Below are 19,334 nucleotides of genomic sequence, written 5' to 3' on the forward strand. Positions count from 1 at the left end.
CCATCTTGGGAACAGCTTCAGGCGTGGCGGCAGCCATCTTATGAACATGTTCAGGCATGATGGCGGCCATCTTGGAAACAGGTTTAGGCATGGTGGCGGTCATCATGGGAACACTTTCAGGCATGATGGCGGACATTTTGGGAACAGGTTCAGGCATGATGGCGCCATCATGGGAACAAGTTCATGCATGATGGTGGCCATCTTGGTGGTAGTGGCCATCTTGGGAAAAGGTTCAGGCGTGGTGGCAGCCATCTTGGGAACAGGTTCAGGTGAAGTGGCCATCTTGGGAACAGGTTCAAGCGTGGTGGCCATCTTGAGAAACAGGTTCAGGTGTGATGGCGGCCATCTTGGGAACACGTTCAGGTGTGGTGGTGGCCATTTTGGGAACAGGTTCAGGTGTGGTGGCGGCCATTTTGGGAACAGGTTCAGGTGTGGTGGCGGCCATTTTGGGAACAGGTTCAGGCATGATGGCGCCATCATGGGAACAAGTTCATGCATGATGGTGGCCATCTTGGTGGTAGTGGCCATCTTGGGAAAAGGTTCAGGCGTGGTGGCAGCCATCTTGGGAACAGGTTCAGGTGAAGTGGCCATCTTGGGAACAGGTTCAAGCGTGGTGGCCATCTTGAGAAACAGGTTCAGGTGTGATGGCGGCCATCTTGGGAACACGTTCAGGTGTGGTGGTGGCCATTTTGGGAACAGGTTCAGGTGTGGTGGCGGCGATCTTGGGAACAGGTTCAGGTTTGGTGGCGGCCATCTTTGGAACAGGTTCAGATGAAGCTGCCATCTTGGGAACAGGTTCAGGTGTAGCGGCCATCTTGGGAACAGGTTCAGGCGTGGCAGGGGCCATCTTGGGAACAAGCACTAGCGTTGCGGCCATGCAAAATAAAAGACATGACAAGACAAGAAAAAAACAAATCACAACTCATGCTGTGATTATTTGGAATTAGGTGACAATGACAACAGAGTTTGTATGCTTTTGTATGCTTAGGATTTCCTAACATAGTAATTTGAAATAAAATTTGAGTAAAAATATATATATAAGTTGTTTCACAGTGTGCAGAGGCAGATTCAATGTAACTGTTTGGTGGTTGTCACCGAATGTTGAACTTCTTTGCTGTAGTGGTAGTGTAGTGTTTTATTTTAATTATATAAAGTACACAAAAGGTCATCAATTTGAATCAATTAGATTTGAATAACTAGTACAGCATGTTTGTATTCCCAAGAAACACATGATAAAATTACGCCTTTACTATAGGTTTGTAATAGGTTTGGATAAAAGCATCTGGCAAATGTGTGAAACGTTATGTTGTGATCTTTTGCTATATGCAAAAAGCAATAATTTAAACAAATAACAAAGTCCTGTCATTACATGAACAAATGCTCATTCGCCTATTAAGAGGTGTAAATGAGCTATTCACACATGCACACCTGTTCACAGTGCAAAGGTACATTTCATCAAGCTGTTGGACATGAATATTAATGCTAGGACCATTAGCAAAGCTCAAACAAGGTCAGGACCAGTGAGAGATAGCACTTTTTTTTAAATCCTGTTTTACGTATTATATATATATATATATATTTAATTTGATCTGTGTTTCTCACTTTGTATATGTGTAAGTATAGGAATGCCAGTCAAGTATATATGTAATGTGTGTACGTTAAGCATATGTACGGGGTTTAGGGTTATGTAAGATACAACAGCTATTTATTTGTGTGTCCGTGTACTGCATTTATGTGAGGGGTGTTTGTGATCTGGTAATAAGGTGCGTATGATAACACAGAGATGATACAGTACTGAGGTGGTTACAGTGACATCAATGTGTGTCTTACAAACCTTAATGCTAAATTCTTGTGGTCAAGACTAACTTTGAGTTCATCATTTAATGAGAAAATCTCTGATTTGTTGATATCTATAAGGTAGGCACTATAAATTAACTTAGGTCTTTTCCCAGGAGAATCTTATTGGATGTTATTTTCATGCATCTTTGCGGCTATGTTTACACATAACAGAAAGTTTTTCCTTTGCGTGGTTGAAAATATTTACGTATGCTTGATAACGCTGTTAAAAAGATCATATTACAACTAAAACACTGTATTATGCGTACAATGCATAGATGGTGATGTTAATTTGTAAAGAAACACTACACGCCTACATGTATATGCATACTTTTACAGAGCAATAAATACAAACAATCAAGTTAGCAGAAGCGTTGAACAGTTTTGTTAAAGGAAAACACCACCCTGTTTCAATATTTGACTATGATAATACATACTTATCTTTTTTCAATGCGTGCACTTAATCTTTGTACAGCGCCTTGTGAATGTGTTAGCAATTAGCCTAGCCCCATTCATTCCTATGGCTCCAAACAAAAGTTTTATTTTGTGCCACCATAACTAGTGTAACTACTCTAACTAGTCTTTAAATAGGGAAAACATGGAAGTGTTTGGTGGCTTCTAAATTCATCCCTGTTTGGATCCTAAGGAATGAATGGGGCTAGGCTAATTGCTAACACATTCACAAGGCGCTGTACAAAGATGAAGTGCACGCATTGAATAAAGATAGGCATGTATTAAGTTTTCTAAGTTGATGTAAGAACATAGTAAAATATTGAAAAACTGTGGTGTTTTCCTTTAAATTCAGTGATGTGTACGCCCCATTAGATGGTTTACTATCCATCTATCCATCCGTCCCAATGCAAAGAACTCATTCACCTCTCATTGGCACTCACTTTCCTTATAATCACCCATTTCATTTTTGTAGTATTCATAAGTTTATGCAATGAGCACTTTTAATGAATTTATTTTGACAAGGACAGACGTTCTCTCTCTGTTTAGGAAAATGTATGGCCTCGCAGTGTGTTGTACTGTTTGTACTCTCTTTACACCCTGCCGGTGGTTAGCGGCGATGTAATCCAATATCAACATTCTGTTTGGATCAGTCTAGTTTAAACCCAAACACCGGAGCTGTCAGTTCTCCAGCTGCTACCCCAAAGCAAAATCCCAGCTCTGATTGAATCCAGAGAATAAAGAAGCTCTGTTTCAAAACCTGCTGAGCTACTTACTAGGATATTTTTTAGGGCATCTTGGGTACGCAACTGACTCAAAAGTTTTACCAAATGGTAAAAGTCAATTATGCATAGATGCATAGAATTATTGCATGCATCCTTTACAATCCCAAAATGCACTGCTGTGAGAGAAACGTTGATAAGCAAACATATATCAAAATATTAACATATATTACCGACAAGTATTAATAATACAGTGCAGAGTAATAAAAAAATGACACAATATTTATGTGTGCTCCGTTTTAAGTTTATTAGACTATCATAACAGCTGCCTATATAGATAGATAGCACGGCAGCTCACTAGGTTTTGAAACAGAGCTGTAGAGAGAGACGGATTAGTTATGTAGACATCGTTTTGGCGTGACAACCCTCTCGACGCCAACCTGTCTGCCTTGATGGAAAGAGACTGGAGCAAGAGAGAAAGAATGAAGCGAGGGGTGAGAATAGAGGTGTGGAAATGGAGTTGAAGAGGAGGACAGGAAAGACACAGCTGTTGAACCTCATCTCACGCTTACAATGAATAGGAGCGAGAGAGAGGACATTGGGCTTTCACAGATGGATGTGAGCTTCCTGATGCTCTCTCTTGTTCTGCTACTAGATGATAATGATATAGTTTCAGACAATATTACCTTGTCTTGCCCAGTTTACACCGAGGGGCAACCTTCCGATCTCTCTGATGAACGCAATACGGAAATGTCTTAACTGCAATTCATCGACTGGCCGCTAGAGGCAGGCTCCCATGAAGGTGATTCCCCGTAGCCCCCATGTTAAAATGCCCAACTTTACAGTAGAAAATAATATGTTTACAGCCTGGTACAAAAATAGTTTTTGGTCTATATAGCTTATTTTGCCCTTCATGACAACTGTGAGGGGGGTGAATTTTTTTGTAACTCATCCGTTTAAATTATAATAAGCCTCAAACTTCTGCATAATTTAGGGCGTGGCCACTTGAGTGACGGCTGAACAGCCACTGAGTCGAGCTAGGCGGGCGTGGTTTCAGCAACCAGCCACCTCAGCTTCACCCACGTCCCGCCTCTTACCCATTTTTGGTTTTCTGTGCGTGATTTGCGGTGATGCGCGGCCAAGATGGCGACGGCAGGCAACGCCTACTATAAGCTTCAAAAACGATCTTCACATACCAATGGGTGACGTCACAGACACTAGGTCCATATTTTTTACATTCTATGGTTTACACACAGATTCTGGACCATAGTGTTAGTTGGACGTCTTCTCTATAAACTAAATATAAAGGTGCTTAAAACGCTTTTTAGAGCGATGCCATATTTTACCTTTTTATTACCCAAGGAATCTTTTTCACCATAAAGAACCTTTTGTGACATTTAAGGGGTCGTGCACACCAAGGTGTTTTGACACCGGCGATTTCCAATGGAAGCGGCGTGCTTTTCAAATACATCATCAATTGATTTTTTTCAGTGTTGAGCGCCGACCCTCTGCGCTTTTCCCACGTTCGACTCTGAGTGCCCAGAGTTGGACATTTTCTGCTTTGGGTTAAACGTCACTTTTCACTCAGGCGTCCAATCACAGTGGAGGAGGGGCAGGAGAAATACCACAACAACCAACTAGTACATCGTACAACGACTGGTAAACAAAACAGAAGTATCATCGCAACCAAAGAGCTTAGCTGACAAGCATTTAAATGCTTTAGATGTTACCTTTTTCCCCTGCCACTGACGAGTTATTTCATCAATTAAAAGAAAACACTTCCCTGCCAATGACGAGTTTTTACTGCGATCTATATTTTCGCTATTATCCACCAGGTCACACTCTTACCCAGCTTATAAAACTCAGGTGCATCCACTAAAACTCCTGTTTGTTTTGATCATCGTTCTGAATCTGATCTCTAACTTTAAAGCCGCTCTATGCATTTTCGGCGTTTTTGTCAAACAGCGACCCCTAGAGTCGCTGGAAAATACTTGCAACTGTCGTAATTTCCCACTCTAGTACACCTTCGAAGATAATGACCAGGTGATGTTTCACAATTTCATACAAATATTAGGCTACTGCATAGTCTACTAAACTACAGATGATGTTAATAGGATAATAAGAAGTTTATTCCAAGTGTAAAGTGCATATAATAATAAAGTAGCCTACCACGTTTGCTGGCTTATAACGTTTTTACATGATTGCAGCTAAATCACAAGTAAACATTACAAAATGCCATGACAAAGTTAATTGTGTACATTGCATTATTTCATAACATTGTTCGTTATAATGTCACTATACATGATTATTGCTATTTATCAATATTGTGCATGTTTACACTATTTACAACCTCTAGGCTTATTTATGTCCTGATAATTATGTGAGATATTGACAACTGTTGTCATGATAATCGCATGACATACTACAAGCAAGCGCAACAACATACAACATAGGCCGCAAACAAGTTTATAAATAAGAGATTTACTTACTAGTCCATCAACAAGATCGCCAGATCAGCATCCCTCCAGTGCTGTCTTTTAGCTCACGCCAACGAGTAAAAACCTGACCGAGTGGGACTCTTGTCCGGTTCCTAACGCGGTCAGATTCTCTTTTCCTTCTCTCTTTCGAACGCGCTTTCTTAACTTTTAAATTGTTTAGCCTCACGTCTTAAATTCGCGCGTGCAGTTGTTGTTATAGGCTTGATCGACTTCATGCGGCGCCGCAAGAACCAACAGCCGGATGACGCCAAAGTGCCGTCTCGGATCATTCTTGCGGCACTTTGACGTCATCCGGCGGTTGGTTCTTGCAGCACCGCACGAAGTCGAACAAACCTAACGTTTGTGACGTTGTTGCCGTAAAGCAAGTCGTGATTATCGCGAGATTTGTCAGGGGCGGTTCTCTCAAGCTTGCATTGATGGTTTTGCTAGCGGCGTCCTCCCCGAGCTTCGACAGGAGGATGATTCGCCCTACTATGACTTTTTTAACACCGATATAACTTTGAAGCTGTTATATTAAGGTAAAATAACAGCGTAGTATGTCTTTAAATGTTCTTTATGGAACCATTCAACCAAAAATGTTTTTTATGTGACATCGTAAGGCACCTATATTTTTAAAAAGCTATAGCAGATAAATCTGTTGAAAACCCCCACTTAGACAGAACTGGTATGTCTTGACAGACATGTAACGTTTACATTTTTTCAGTTTTTAATGCCACAAACCTTGTAAACTACTTGTTATACTTGTATTTCTGGCTGAATGCTCCTTCTGCAGAATCCAAATTCCTGTCATTGATAGGATCTTATAAACGCCCCTCGCGTGTTCATTTTTTACATATTTTGCGAATTTGATCTTGCTTCCTGCTGCCAATAGTGTTAAACTCTCAGCTCAGTGTATCACATTTTTACCATGCTTAAATGTTTTCAGCAGAAATTCAACTGTGCTTTTTTTCTTCTCCAAATCAGCACACAAAATGAACAAAAAAAGTCTGCCAGGCATAATTGTAGCAGTCTGGGAACTTTGTTTCCTGGCAGATTGATTAAAAACCGGCGCCTTCAGATTCTTAGAAATTGCATATGAATCAGATTGGAGCTTGCAATGTTGCACAGTCCATTGGAATTCATGCATTCTGCTTTCTGAGGCCTTTGACAAAGTATTTACAGGATCAGCTTACAAAATAAGTGATTTCGGTGTAAATGAAAATAATCCTCATTTTGTTGTCATCTTTATTGTGTTTTAAGAGAATCACTATCCAGGGGGTTAGGAGTAAGATTTCAACTTTTCCCGCTTGAACTTCACGCTACCCCTGAACCCTCCAGGTCGCTGCCTGCTCTCCGCATGACTCCAAACAGAAGCATATCTGTGTGCAGTTCATGCACATATGGCAAATGAAGCTCTCCTACCTCTTCAAAGCATTCTCGATACATCTATTTTCTTTAAAACCCTCTGCTGAGGATTTTTCTGCTCAGACTCTCACCACACAGTCTCTCTCTTCTCTAACTCTCTCTCTCTTCTTGCATTCAGAGCCTCTGTTGTAAATAGATTGAGCGAGATGCTGAGCGAGCGAGAGAAAAGGAAGCCTGAAGGCAGGATTAACGAAGAGAGTTGATTTTATTTTCCTGTGTTTGAGGGCCGTACTGATATGTATGAAGCAGCACCTGCGGTGTGATTGACAGCTTCCCCAGGATCTGAACCCCTGGAGGGTGTTAGTAAAGGAGACGTGTGGCCTATGGTATAGACCCACAACGTGCTGTGTCTGTCACACTATTGAAATGTGGGGTCTGGGGTCCAAACAATGTAAGGTGGTCTATTACAGGATTGATGCTCACACAACAGGGGTGGAAAGTGTTCAGCAGGTCCCTGTTGTATGTCTGAAATGGTATAAGGATAAAATCACAGGTGGGAACAATATTGGGAGATGTAGCAAAGGAAGACGCAATCATCTCGTTAGTCTTTTAATACAGTTTAGTACTCTATACAGCACACATACTCAATATACATATGGGTGATTTTCGCGAAATTAGACTTGTGAGGTGTCATGAAACATTTTGGGTAACACTTTATTACAATGTTCATGATTTAACACTAGTCAATGTATTAACTAACATGAACAAACCATGAGCAATACATTTGTTACAGTATTTATTCATCTTTGTTAATGTTAGTTAATAGAAATAAAGTAGGGCTGTCAAAAGATTAATCGCGATTAATCGCATCTAGAATAAAAGTTTGTGTTTACATAACATATGTGTGTGTACTGTGTATAATTATTATTTATATATAAAAACACACACAATCATGTATATGTTTAGGAAAAATTTGTTATATTTATATATAAAATATTTATATTTATATATAATATAAATTATATAAATCTATATACAGTATATAAATGCAAATGTTTCCTGAATATATACATGAATGTGTGTGTAATTGTATATACTTAGTGTTCGCACACAGTACACACACATATGTTATGTAAACACAAACTTTTATTCTAGATGCGATTAATCGCGATTAATCTTTTGACAGCCCTAAAATAAAGCTGTTCATTGTTTGTTCATGTTAGTTCATGGTGCATTAACTAACGTTAACCAAATTTTAATAAAGTATTAGTAATTGTTGAAATTAACATTAATAAAGATTAATAAATGCTGCACAAGTGCAGTTCATCATTAGTTCATGTTAACTAATGTAGTTAAAGGTAGGGTAACAGATTTGATCCTGAAAATTTTTTTGTTATGCTGGTTAAAAGTCTCCTTACATCCTGATAGCAATCACTGTGTTAAGTTGTTTAAATGTATTTGTAGAAATTTATGTTATCTGTGAAAGGCGTAGGACCAAAAAATGTTCAACAAATCATAGATTTCGGTCCGAACGGACGTTTCCATTTTTGTCCCTCATACGTAAGCATAATTTGAATGCCAACCGCGCAGCGAGTCCACGCAGACACCAGACGTCATCGGCGCTTTCACGTGCGCTCACCTCCTGCCTGTAAACAGTGAGAACAGCAAACTTTTCTGCTAAATTGACAACCTACACAGGAGGCACAAAACTAAAGGCATCTTTTATAACAACAACAGCAAAAACTGCCTGGATCAGCAAGAGCAAAAACCTAAATGAACATCGGTAACTTTACTGCTTTACCACGAGATGAAACAGCTGCAGGAGCTGCAAAGGGTCTGAAAGAGTCGTTGCACTGTTTAATTTGGTAAGGTAGGTACGCGATATTTTTGCATTGAGATGGATTCAGATATTCTACTTTGATGAAACATTGTGTTGCTTATGAAATTTGTATTCGTTTACGGATTAGCGTAACGATATAGTTACTACGTCTACACAACCGAACGTGTGCTTAAACTAATTCTGATGTAAACCAGTTGTTTGGTTATTTTGGAAGTTCGTCTTTGTACTGCAAAGTTTTCTCACTGCTGAATGAGACATGAGATGTGACCGTCTGATCTGTGCATGTTCATGTGTTTTGAAAGAGGCGTGACTTTGGATGGCGATTTGACTTGAGGGTGGGATCGGGATTTCATTGCTAGGCGGCTACCGTTAGCATTTTTCAAAATGTGTTACCCTACCTTTAACTAATGTTAATTAATGAACATTATAATAAAGTGTTACCACATTTTGATATAAAAGTAAATGCAGAGTAAGAGTATCAAAATAAGAAGCATACAGTTACAAACATTTCTTCACGTATTATTTTCCACATGATTTCAAATGACATACAAACCAATTTTGTTGTTTTTTCCACATTTAAGGGGAAAATTTTCATTACCGCAACGTGTCAATGACTGGATTTGGGTTCTTTGACATGGAAATATTTATAATAAATAAACGCTTCAGTGCATGTTATACTATAAACATTTACAGTAAAGAAACATGTGGTATATGGTGATCATTGGTAAATGTAGAGACAATAATAAGGAATATAAATGTGACCAAGAAAAAATTTCTCATCCTCCGCAACTATTTTCAATCATTGTTTAAGCCCTTACTAACATTTAAAAAAATTGTTGAAAGGGACATAATTAACTGTGACACTCAAGATGGCTACCAGGTAAGCAGTTCTTATTTTTTCTCTCCAGATAAAAGTAAAAATTATGTTTGTCATAGTACCTAGACAACATTTTAGTTAACTCATTACCTAAACATGAGTTTGTAAATGCATATATTTAATGTAATATCATGTTGCGGTAATGATATTTTTTGGTAATGATAATCTAAAAAATGTAAATCATTCTATAGGAAATATTTTTTAAATCCTCTAAAAATAATGGTTATAGTAAGTTCAGACCTTAATCTTATATATGCAAAAAAATAGGCTTCAAGGGCTTTTTAAAAAAAAATCTGATGCTGGACACCTTCTTCAGTAAATCTGGATTTCGTGAGAATCACCCGTATGTGCTGTGTCCAAAACCATTCACTTCTTTATTATTCCCTGTATAGCGAATGATATTTGAGTCTACCATATAGGGAAGAGATTAATAATAAACATAACCCTATATACACCTGTGTGGCTGTATGTACTTTTACATCAAAAATCAGAGTGCATTGTGGGTAAAAAGTAGTAAACAAATGTAGGGAATGAAGTGGTTTCGGACACCACTAAAAATGGCGGAAGCTTAATATAGTGCACTATATACAGTAGAAGATAGGGAGCTGTTTCGGACATAGCAACAGTTTTTGGGTCACATTCCACCCATATTTTGTCAGCTTTCACCAATGTGCATCGTTATGAATGAAGTGTACAATTACTGTAATTCATAGCACATAAAAGCTCATACCAATTGCCATTCTAAAGAAGATTTCAAATTGATTTGGCTATTTATAGCTTTTAATTGGCTACAAATAAAGGAAAAGTGTCCAAGTTGATAAGAGCTGCAATTGTGAGACAAGAAAATTGCTACCAAGGGGCTTCTTTAAGATGGCTGTCGAGTGAATTGACTTGCTTGTGAAGGACTATGATTATGTACAAATGAACAAACCGGGATTTTATTGTCTTTGTATTCATGTTTTGTCGATCGGCTGTAGGTGGTGAGTGCCTGTATTATGGTGCTAATACAAAAATGACATGGATATGTCAACAGGAGATGAAAGGACAAAAAAGACATAATGTTAAGCCCTATTTGGAATGGCAGATGCTAGCAGTGGCAGAGTGAAGCTTGGCGAATTCCAGCGATTGTTGGCGGCAGGAAGTGGGGAAATGTTTAAAGCTCACATAACACCTTTTTTGCCAATCTAATGTTAAACTTTGTTACCTACAGAGTAGTATTTCAGAGTCTTTCGTGTTGTCAGATTATTAAAGCTCACGTAACACACGCTGTTTCTGCATTTCTGATGTTAATCTGGAGTACCTATAGAGTAGAATGACATCCTTTATATCTCTGAAGAGTCTTTAGTTTAATCAGATTTATAAAAGAAAGATTAGCTTTACCGAATCTTTCCGATGACGTACGAAAAAATGAAGAAGGAGGAGTTAAACCGCAGGAGGAGCGAGTACGAGTCATACAACAATATACAACACTGTTTTAACTTATGATTCACTACATGTTCGTGTCATTTATATAATATACACGCGCCTATTTCCAACATAAGACAGAAGTCTTACCACGTGTAACTCGTCATGACCCGGTTCTGAAAATCCACCGCATCAAACACACATGCAAAACTCCGCTGCTAATCCGGATAATAAACTATATCCATTGTTTCCATAAGGCTGGATGTCTTCTCCTTACATCCAAAAACACACTTCTTGTTGTGCCATTGTTGACTTTTGAAATTAAACAAAGCTGAGTGGCGTGATAAGCTGTTAGCAAGCTTTAGCGTCTCCCGCTGACTGACGGCTGGGCGGGGTTTTCCGGGGGAAGTTTTCCGGCGGAAGCCCATATAAAGAAGTGATACGTATCGAAAACCCCTGAAACGTCAGTTAGAACTGTAATCGAAAAAAAATTGCCGAAACTTGTACGATCTCTGGCGAAGTGCATTCGGCACAGAAATACTCTGAAACACGCCCAACTGCTGTTTTGACACTTTGCCTACGTTTAGCATGAGGAAACAACTCTATAACTGTGTTAATAAGTCAGAATGCTTGAAATACCATTAAACCCCCCCTTTAAAAACAGAATGGCCATTTCTTTTTTTGAATACTTGAATACTTGAAGGCGTACGGTGGGCGGAGCTGAAGAGTTAAGAGTACACGCAAGCCTTTGGATACCAATCTGACAGCTGTGACATTGGTGGAAATCCAACTTAAATAAAAACTTTTTTTAAATAACTATGACTTACAGTCAGATACTGCCTTACACATATTATCCAGAATCAGATACTGAGTCAGTAATTGATCAACAGGAACAACAGCAGCAACGGTTACAGGAGGACGTCTCTATCTGGTAATTTATCCTTGTTTGTTTATCCGTTATTTTAACAATAATTTTAAACTAGCTTGGGTTTCCCCATGCTGCCTTGCGCGTCAATTTATTCACGCTGCAAGTCTAGCATGGAAACTATGGACTTTTTTTCCACCTGAAATAGGGAACCAATCACAGAACGGGGAGGGGGCAGCAGGACGATGATGACGTCTATGCAACACACTGAAGCCGTTTTGTTTATCTAACACAGCAGACGTGAAGTTACTTTTCAATGCAGGCTTAGACAGTGTTCTAAGTAGTTTTGAACGCAACTTTATTTAAAAAAGAGCAACTTTTGGCATTAAACAATTTCATATCCAAGAAGGATGTTTGGATATGGCAAGACATGATAGCCACGGAGTTTTATAGGACCAACCTGCTAGGCATTGTCGTCTACAAAGTACAATTAACTTATAAATGTTAAGTGGTATTTATTAATATCATATTGTCATTATGCCTGTACTGTGGTTGTCACAGTGCCACTAAATTGTGTTGCTTTTCAATATCAATATACAGCTACCGGTTTAGTTGCAAAGCTTTCAGCTGTGGGCACGTACCGATAAAAGTTGTTTACGTTTGAGTTGGTGTCGCTCTACATACGTCATCTGGTATAATTGAAACGATTGGCTATGAGCTACGTACAGATGCATTTGATAGACATTCGTAGCCCACAATAAACGGCTCTGGGCATTCGTAAACCACGCCTCAAATATGCGAACATGACCATATGGTTCCCAGACCATGTCTCATTCTCTATGAGACTGGTCTGGTGTTAACCAGGCTACAGTTAAACTATGTAAATGTCATAAGTGCATTACAATGCCAACTGAGGAGAAAAATGTTTGCTGTTGTTCGCGTTGTTTACATTACAAGCATGTATGTGCCAATTGCAAACAAAACATGTGAGATTTTGATTTACTTACACCTGTAGTTGCGACTCCTAAATGGGGTCTTTTAAAGTTGGGACCTCTCCATCAGTTGTAAACAAGTGGCAAATCCGGCATCGAACTGAGACTGTGTTTTGACACTTTGCTTATGTTTAGCATAAGGGTTACAACTCCTAAACTGTGTTAACAAGTCAGAATGCTTGAAATAGCATTCCCCTTTAACTTTAGGGAAATGATGAGTGAATTTCGAGAGCGACTACCAATGAGAGTGAAACAGTGAAGCTAATGTAATCTGTCTTTCATCAGTTACTGCAACGGACGGTACTCCAGAATTAGAAACGCCTCCTAGCAACCTCATCGAAAGAGACGAACGACACACAACAAGAAAGTCGATTAGAATGAGTCTTTAGATAGGTTAAAGATTTAGGATTTAGGTTAAATAAAGACACATATTCATACAGTAAGAGAGAGTGTCAGGTTAAGAGTGTGTTTGTGTGTTGTATATGGTTGTAAGTGAAGGGGTGTGTTTGTATTGATTTGTGTGTTGTAGGTTACTCTGTGATTGATGGGTTTCTCTAATGTCAGACCAGCAGACAAACACATACGTCTAGAGCAGACAACATGATCTTTAGGTCTGTTACTATCAGGTGTGCGAGAAGTAGGGGTGCTGGCCACCTTATTTCACAGGATTGTAAATGCAATACAAATTTTGGTTCATTTATATTTATTCATTTGGAGTCTCATTTATACAGTGCAAATAACTTTCCTTCTTAGCAAATGCTATTTATATAAAACGGCTATATAATACACAGCTTTTAAAGCGATGTCCCTGGTTAGAATCCGCAACCTCGCACGTCTCCCATTTCCGTTAATGTGTTACATTAAAAAGGCATTTATTTCAATAAAAATTAAGAAATTGTTTGAAAAGTGCAAATGGATTGCCTAGCTAGTACTTATTAACTCTTTCCCCGCCATTGACGAGTTATCTCGTCAATCCGCAATACCGCTATTATCTACCAGGTGACTCACTTCCGCAACTCATAAATCCTGGATGTATCGCCCTAGGGCAGGGATGGGCAACTTCGCTCCTGGAGGGCCGGTGTCCTGCAGAGTTTAGCTCCATCTTGCCTTAGCACACCTGCCTAACAGTTTCTAGTATGCCTAGTAAGACCTTAATTGGCTGCTTCAGGTGTTTATGGTTAGATTATGGTTGGATCTAAACTCTGCAGGACACCGGCCCTCCAGGACCGAAGTTGCCCATCCCTGCCCTAGGGCAAACAGCTGTATGTCCGTGTATGTTTTGAGAATCGCTCTGAATCTGATCTTTATCAAAAGTCTTTCAGAAAAATTGAATTATCTCAGCTTTTTGCTCAAAATGTTGTGTTTTTGATGAAACCCATATTTGAGAGGTGATAAAAGAGAACTAATGAAGGTAGGATGACATTTTTTTTTTTTAAAGCAGAGTGTCTGTTCTTTCATTTAATATATTGTATGTTTATAGATTTAAAGAAGATTATTTTCTGGGAGGCATTTGTGAAAATCATGAAAAATGCTGGCGGGGAAAGAGTAGGGATGCTCCGATCGATCGGCCGATAATGCTTGCTATGTTTCTCAATGAACTACGGTGAAATGCCGCCACATCCAAAAGCCAGGGGGCGCTCCCGTGCAGAAACTCAAAATGCGCTGTAGACGAAGAACAATACACACGCAGATGTGATGACACGCAGCTCCATGAAATGGCTGAAGGATATATCTACATCGCCGTTCTTCAAACCTTTTCAGGTATTTTCATGATAATAAAGAATATGTTTAATAATTATGTTTGGCGAGTGTTGCTTTTTCAAATGCATGTTATAAACGACTCAAACTAACAGTGATTTTAGATCGATAAGGACTTACTGATCAAAAGCTGTAGTACATGAAATAGCTGTAATAATATCGGCTGTCCGATTCAGAATAGTGATCGGCCACGTATTATTAGTGGAGATCGGCATTGATCGGAGCATCCCTAGGAAAGAGTTAAGAATAAAGGTATTTATTGGGTGGGGTCAGTGTAGGCTTGCAAGTATACTTTATGTATTGGTATGCAGACAAAGCCGTTTGATCTATGCACATTGTGGCAATACCACTATCTGTCACAAATACATCCACCTTTGTCGACATCTGCGACCTGCGAGTACAAAGTATCAAAAATCAGTTACAAAAATCTGGTGGTGTGAATATAGTATGTGCATACTATTTTGAAGACGAAATTGTGTGTCACATGCGCTGTACACTGACCCCACGCATACGCCTAAAAAGTGAATAATACCGAAGCCTTCAAGGGTCACTCCACTTTTTTTGAAAATAGTTTTTTTCCAGCTCCCCCCATTCAGCTGATCTCCGGGTCTGGCGGTACCACTTTTAGCATAGCTTAGCACAATCCATTAAATCTGATTAGACCATTAGCATCACACTAAAAAATAACCAAAGAGTTTCGATATTTTTCCTATTTAAAACTTGACTCTTCTGTAGCTACATCGTGTACTAAGACCGACAGAAAAATAGAAGTTGCGATTTTATAGGCCGATATGTCTAGGAACTAAACTCTCATTCTTGCGTAATAATCAAGGACTTTGCTGCCCTACATGGCTGCAGGAGGCGCTATGATATTACGCAGCAGCCGAAAATAGCCTATTTTCAAAAAAAGTGGGGTGTTCCTTTAAGTGATATTTACTATAGCCCAAGCCCACCCCAGTCCTACTTCTAACCCTCATAGAAACATGAGCTTAATATTAAATTTAAAGTATTACATTGACCAAAAAATGATTCACATAACCTTTATGTTTTCATTCTTATCGTACTTTCTGTGTCTATTAAGTAAGTTAGTGCATTTATTCTCATGGGACCCGTTGGCTGGTCTTCACAAAGATTCATTGATTTTTGTGGAGGGACATTTGGTCGAACCTGATCCACACCCCCATTTTCCAACTGCTAAATGAATCCTGAATCCTGCTGATGTGTGTGTGTGCGGCTATATGCTTGCGAACACTCTCACACACTTTAATAGGGATGGCTGTTAAAAGCTTTTAAACTTTTACAACTATAAAATCGCTGGAGTGCTGATGATATATAGTGATTAAAGTCGGACCACATGACAGAAAACAGATCTGCAGAATTAAGCACCCTGACACATCTGTTCCTCTGTGTGCTTTTTGTAATATGAGTATTCACTGTCCTAGTAATGTCCTAAAGTAAGGCATTCATCATTTGTTTCTGTCTCTGTTTGCGTTTTGTGTGCAGTAAACTCAGGCGATGGTATTGACTACAGTCAACAGAAGAGGGAAAACATTGGAGACCTGATCCAGGAGACCCTGGAGGTGTTTGAACGCTACGGGGGAGAAGACGCCTTCATCAACATCAAATACATGGTGCCCACCTACGAGTCCTGCCTCCTCAATTAAAAAATAAAAAAAGAGAAGAGAATACACACTGACTTACACACGCACACTCATAAAGCCATGTAATCACATTCACAATATTACACAATTTTAATTTCAGACTTTATTAAACTCATAATACAGCTGATTTTCAGTGGAACGTGTCCTGGGGTGTTTGTGCGTAGCGTTGCAGTTTGTATCAAAGGAGACACTCACATGCACGGCTAAGCAAACTAAAGAGGAAAAACTCATTACGCTTACCTGCATTTTACTTTTATTCTGCGAGAAATTATATATTAGGCCACCTCTATGAACATATTGATCAGATGATAATATTTGAAGAGTTTGGTTCCAAAACGCAATAAGCGGCATTTAAAAAAAAAGAGTTCAGTATTGTATCAGGTCAGTATTAAAAAGTAAATTCTTAATTTTACGCAAAATCCAATATCCACCGTGTTATTCTTTCATCTTTTCTTCCTTTTCTCCAAACCGCAACAAACACCAGTCCTCCTTCTCTGCAGAATGCAATAAATCCGCTCAACAAATCACAGCGCACCATTTCACGCATTGTAAACAACAATGGCGGCACTTTGAATACACATAGTTTTTCTCATCTACTTTGTACTTCGTGATCAACAAACAAACAAAAACAAAAAAATACTTTTTTTGGCATTGACCTGCGGTGGTTTTCTGTGACGGGGAAGAAACGTAAGCCATCAAAATCGAATAATTTATGCGAGAGGCACTCGGAAGACGGAAAAATGCCGGCTGTTGCTTGTTTTCCCGACAGCATCAAGCTTCTGTCATGCTAACACATTGACCCCAGATGATCTTATGAAAAACTTTCCATTATTTTACGCGAAGTCAACAAAAATCGAGCAGGACCAAAACATTTTACAGCTGATCGCTGTTAAAAAAGTTCAGAGATGACGTCCTGAGGATGACAGCAGCATTGACAGTGTTCTTAATATGACAAAGTAGGTGTTTTGATTAATGCCAATAATGTTAATTTTTTTAATCAGTGTATACCACTAGTCAACTAAATGAATATAACATGGCAAAGATGAATGCACATTTATATATTGATTCAATAGATTTATAGCATTTTGAAAAAAAAAAACTTTCAAAAATAAAAAATAATCATTTTTTGTAATAAATCTTTGAAAATAAAATTATGGATTTGAATTTTTAATGTTATTATAACCTAAAGATGCCATATGAAAGTTTGTAACGGAAAATAGTGGTTTTCATTTTGTCACTTTCTTGGTATAGAAAACACGTTTTACCGAAATTAGTCAAAATGAATTTATTGTGTTTTGAAACCAAACTCTTCATTTCCACCAGTGTGTATAAAAATCTCAGTTTGCCACCAGATCTGTTTTGGGTAGTCTGTGAGACTGTCTGTGAAATCCAGGCTAAAGTCTCACAATCTTATTTTTTCATATCATCTTACTTAGTAAATATTAAAAGGTTATATTAACAAAATATGATTTACATTATATAGGATGATATTATGTAGAAAACAGTAAATCACAAAAAAAAAAGGTTTTCACTGGCAAGGTTATGTAGAATACCACTTTTAAAGGTCACAGATTAGATAAAGCTGTTTCCTGAAATAATAATCTTCTCTTGTTATTCTTTACGCCCCCTCTTTATTACTTCCCATTAAAGGGACACTTCACCCATTTGCATTAAAGGATAAGTCAATTTTCTTAAAAGAAAAATCCAGACAATGCACCCACCACCATGTCATCCAAAATGTTGATGTCTTTCTTTGTTCAGTCGAGAAGAAATTATGTTTTTTGAGAAAAACATTGCAGGATTTTTCTCATTTTAATGGACTTCAATAGAGCCCAACATTCAATACTTTACTCAACACTCAACAGTTTTTTTCAACGGAGTTTCAAAGGACCACAAACAATCCCAAACGAGGCACAAGGGTCCCATCCAGCGAAACGACCGTTACCCTTGACAAGAAAAATAAAAAACATGCACCTTTACACCACAACTTTTCGTCTAGGTCCGGTCCAGCGCGACCTAACGTAAATGCGTAGTGACGTAGGGAGGTCACGTATTTCATATATAAAACGCACATTTGCGGACCATTTTAAACAATAAACTGCCACAAAGACATTAATTAGTATCAGTTGACATACAACAATGTAGGAACGGTCCTCTTTCAACACACTTGTAAACACTGGGGTGGAGTTTCGCGTTCATCCTCTGTGACGTCATGATGTATTGCGTGGGGTCACGCTGGTGCATCACGACCGGATCTACATGACGAGAAGTTGTGCTTTAAAAGTATATATTTGTTATTTTTATTGTCAAAAATGACAATCGTTTTGCTAGATAAGACCCTTGTGCCTCGTTTGGGATTGTTTGTGGTCCTTTGAAACTCCGTTGAAAAAAACTGTTAAGTGTTGAGTTGGGTATTAAATGTTGGGCTCTGTTGGAGTCCATTAAAATTAGAAAAATCCTGCAATGTTTTCCTCAAAAAACATAATTTCTTCTCGACTGAACATAGAAAGACATCAACATTTTGGATGACATGGTGGTGAGTAGATGATCTGGATTTTTCTTTTAAGAAAATAGACTAATCCTTTAAGCTTTGTATAGTTAGAAACCCAGTCATGTTTTTGAATGGTCATGCATCATTCCCTCTGTTTCCCTTGAGACAGGAAAAATACAGATTTCAGTGTTGCACTTCCTTCTTTCAATGATGTAAAATCATCATTTTGCATCATTGAAAGAAGGAAGTCCAATATCTTTGTAGAGGGGGTGAGACTACAAACACTCCTTTTCTCTGTCAAATAGGCACCAAATTCTAAATTTATGTTACATTTCGACTACAAATATGATCCACTTTTAATAAAGATTAATGTTTCCACAGGTAAAATGCTCCTTTAAATAACTTATCATAATACTTCAAAGCTTTATTTTGCTTGTATATAAGGTTGAAAAAATTATAGCCAGCTGTGTAAATGATTTTAATACCAAGCAGAAGCCTCTCCCCACTGGTTGCTGTGGTCTGAATGAACGCACAACCGGTAAATCATAATCCCATTCCCAGAGCTCATCCAAGGTGTTTCAGATGTATCTGGTTAA

General features: G+C 38.5%; 1 protein-coding gene across 1 annotated transcript in view; it reads left to right on the forward strand.

The window, feature by feature from the left end:
- Window positions 1-16,386, forward strand: part of pacrg (PARK2 co-regulated) — a 176,561-nt gene extending 160,175 nt beyond the window's left edge. The window contains exon 5 of the mRNA XM_055172213.2: window positions 16,090-16,386. Coding sequence (XP_055028188.1) covers window positions 16,090-16,250 — 161 coding nt within the window. The 3' untranslated portion in view covers window positions 16,251-16,386. The remainder of the gene's footprint in view (window positions 1-16,089) is intronic.
- Window positions 16,387-19,334: the final 2,948 nt, after the last annotated feature.

This window comes from Misgurnus anguillicaudatus, chromosome 7, assembly GCF_027580225.2.
Source record: "Misgurnus anguillicaudatus chromosome 7, ASM2758022v2, whole genome shotgun sequence".
Taxonomy (NCBI): Eukaryota; Metazoa; Chordata; class Actinopteri; order Cypriniformes; family Cobitidae; genus Misgurnus; species Misgurnus anguillicaudatus.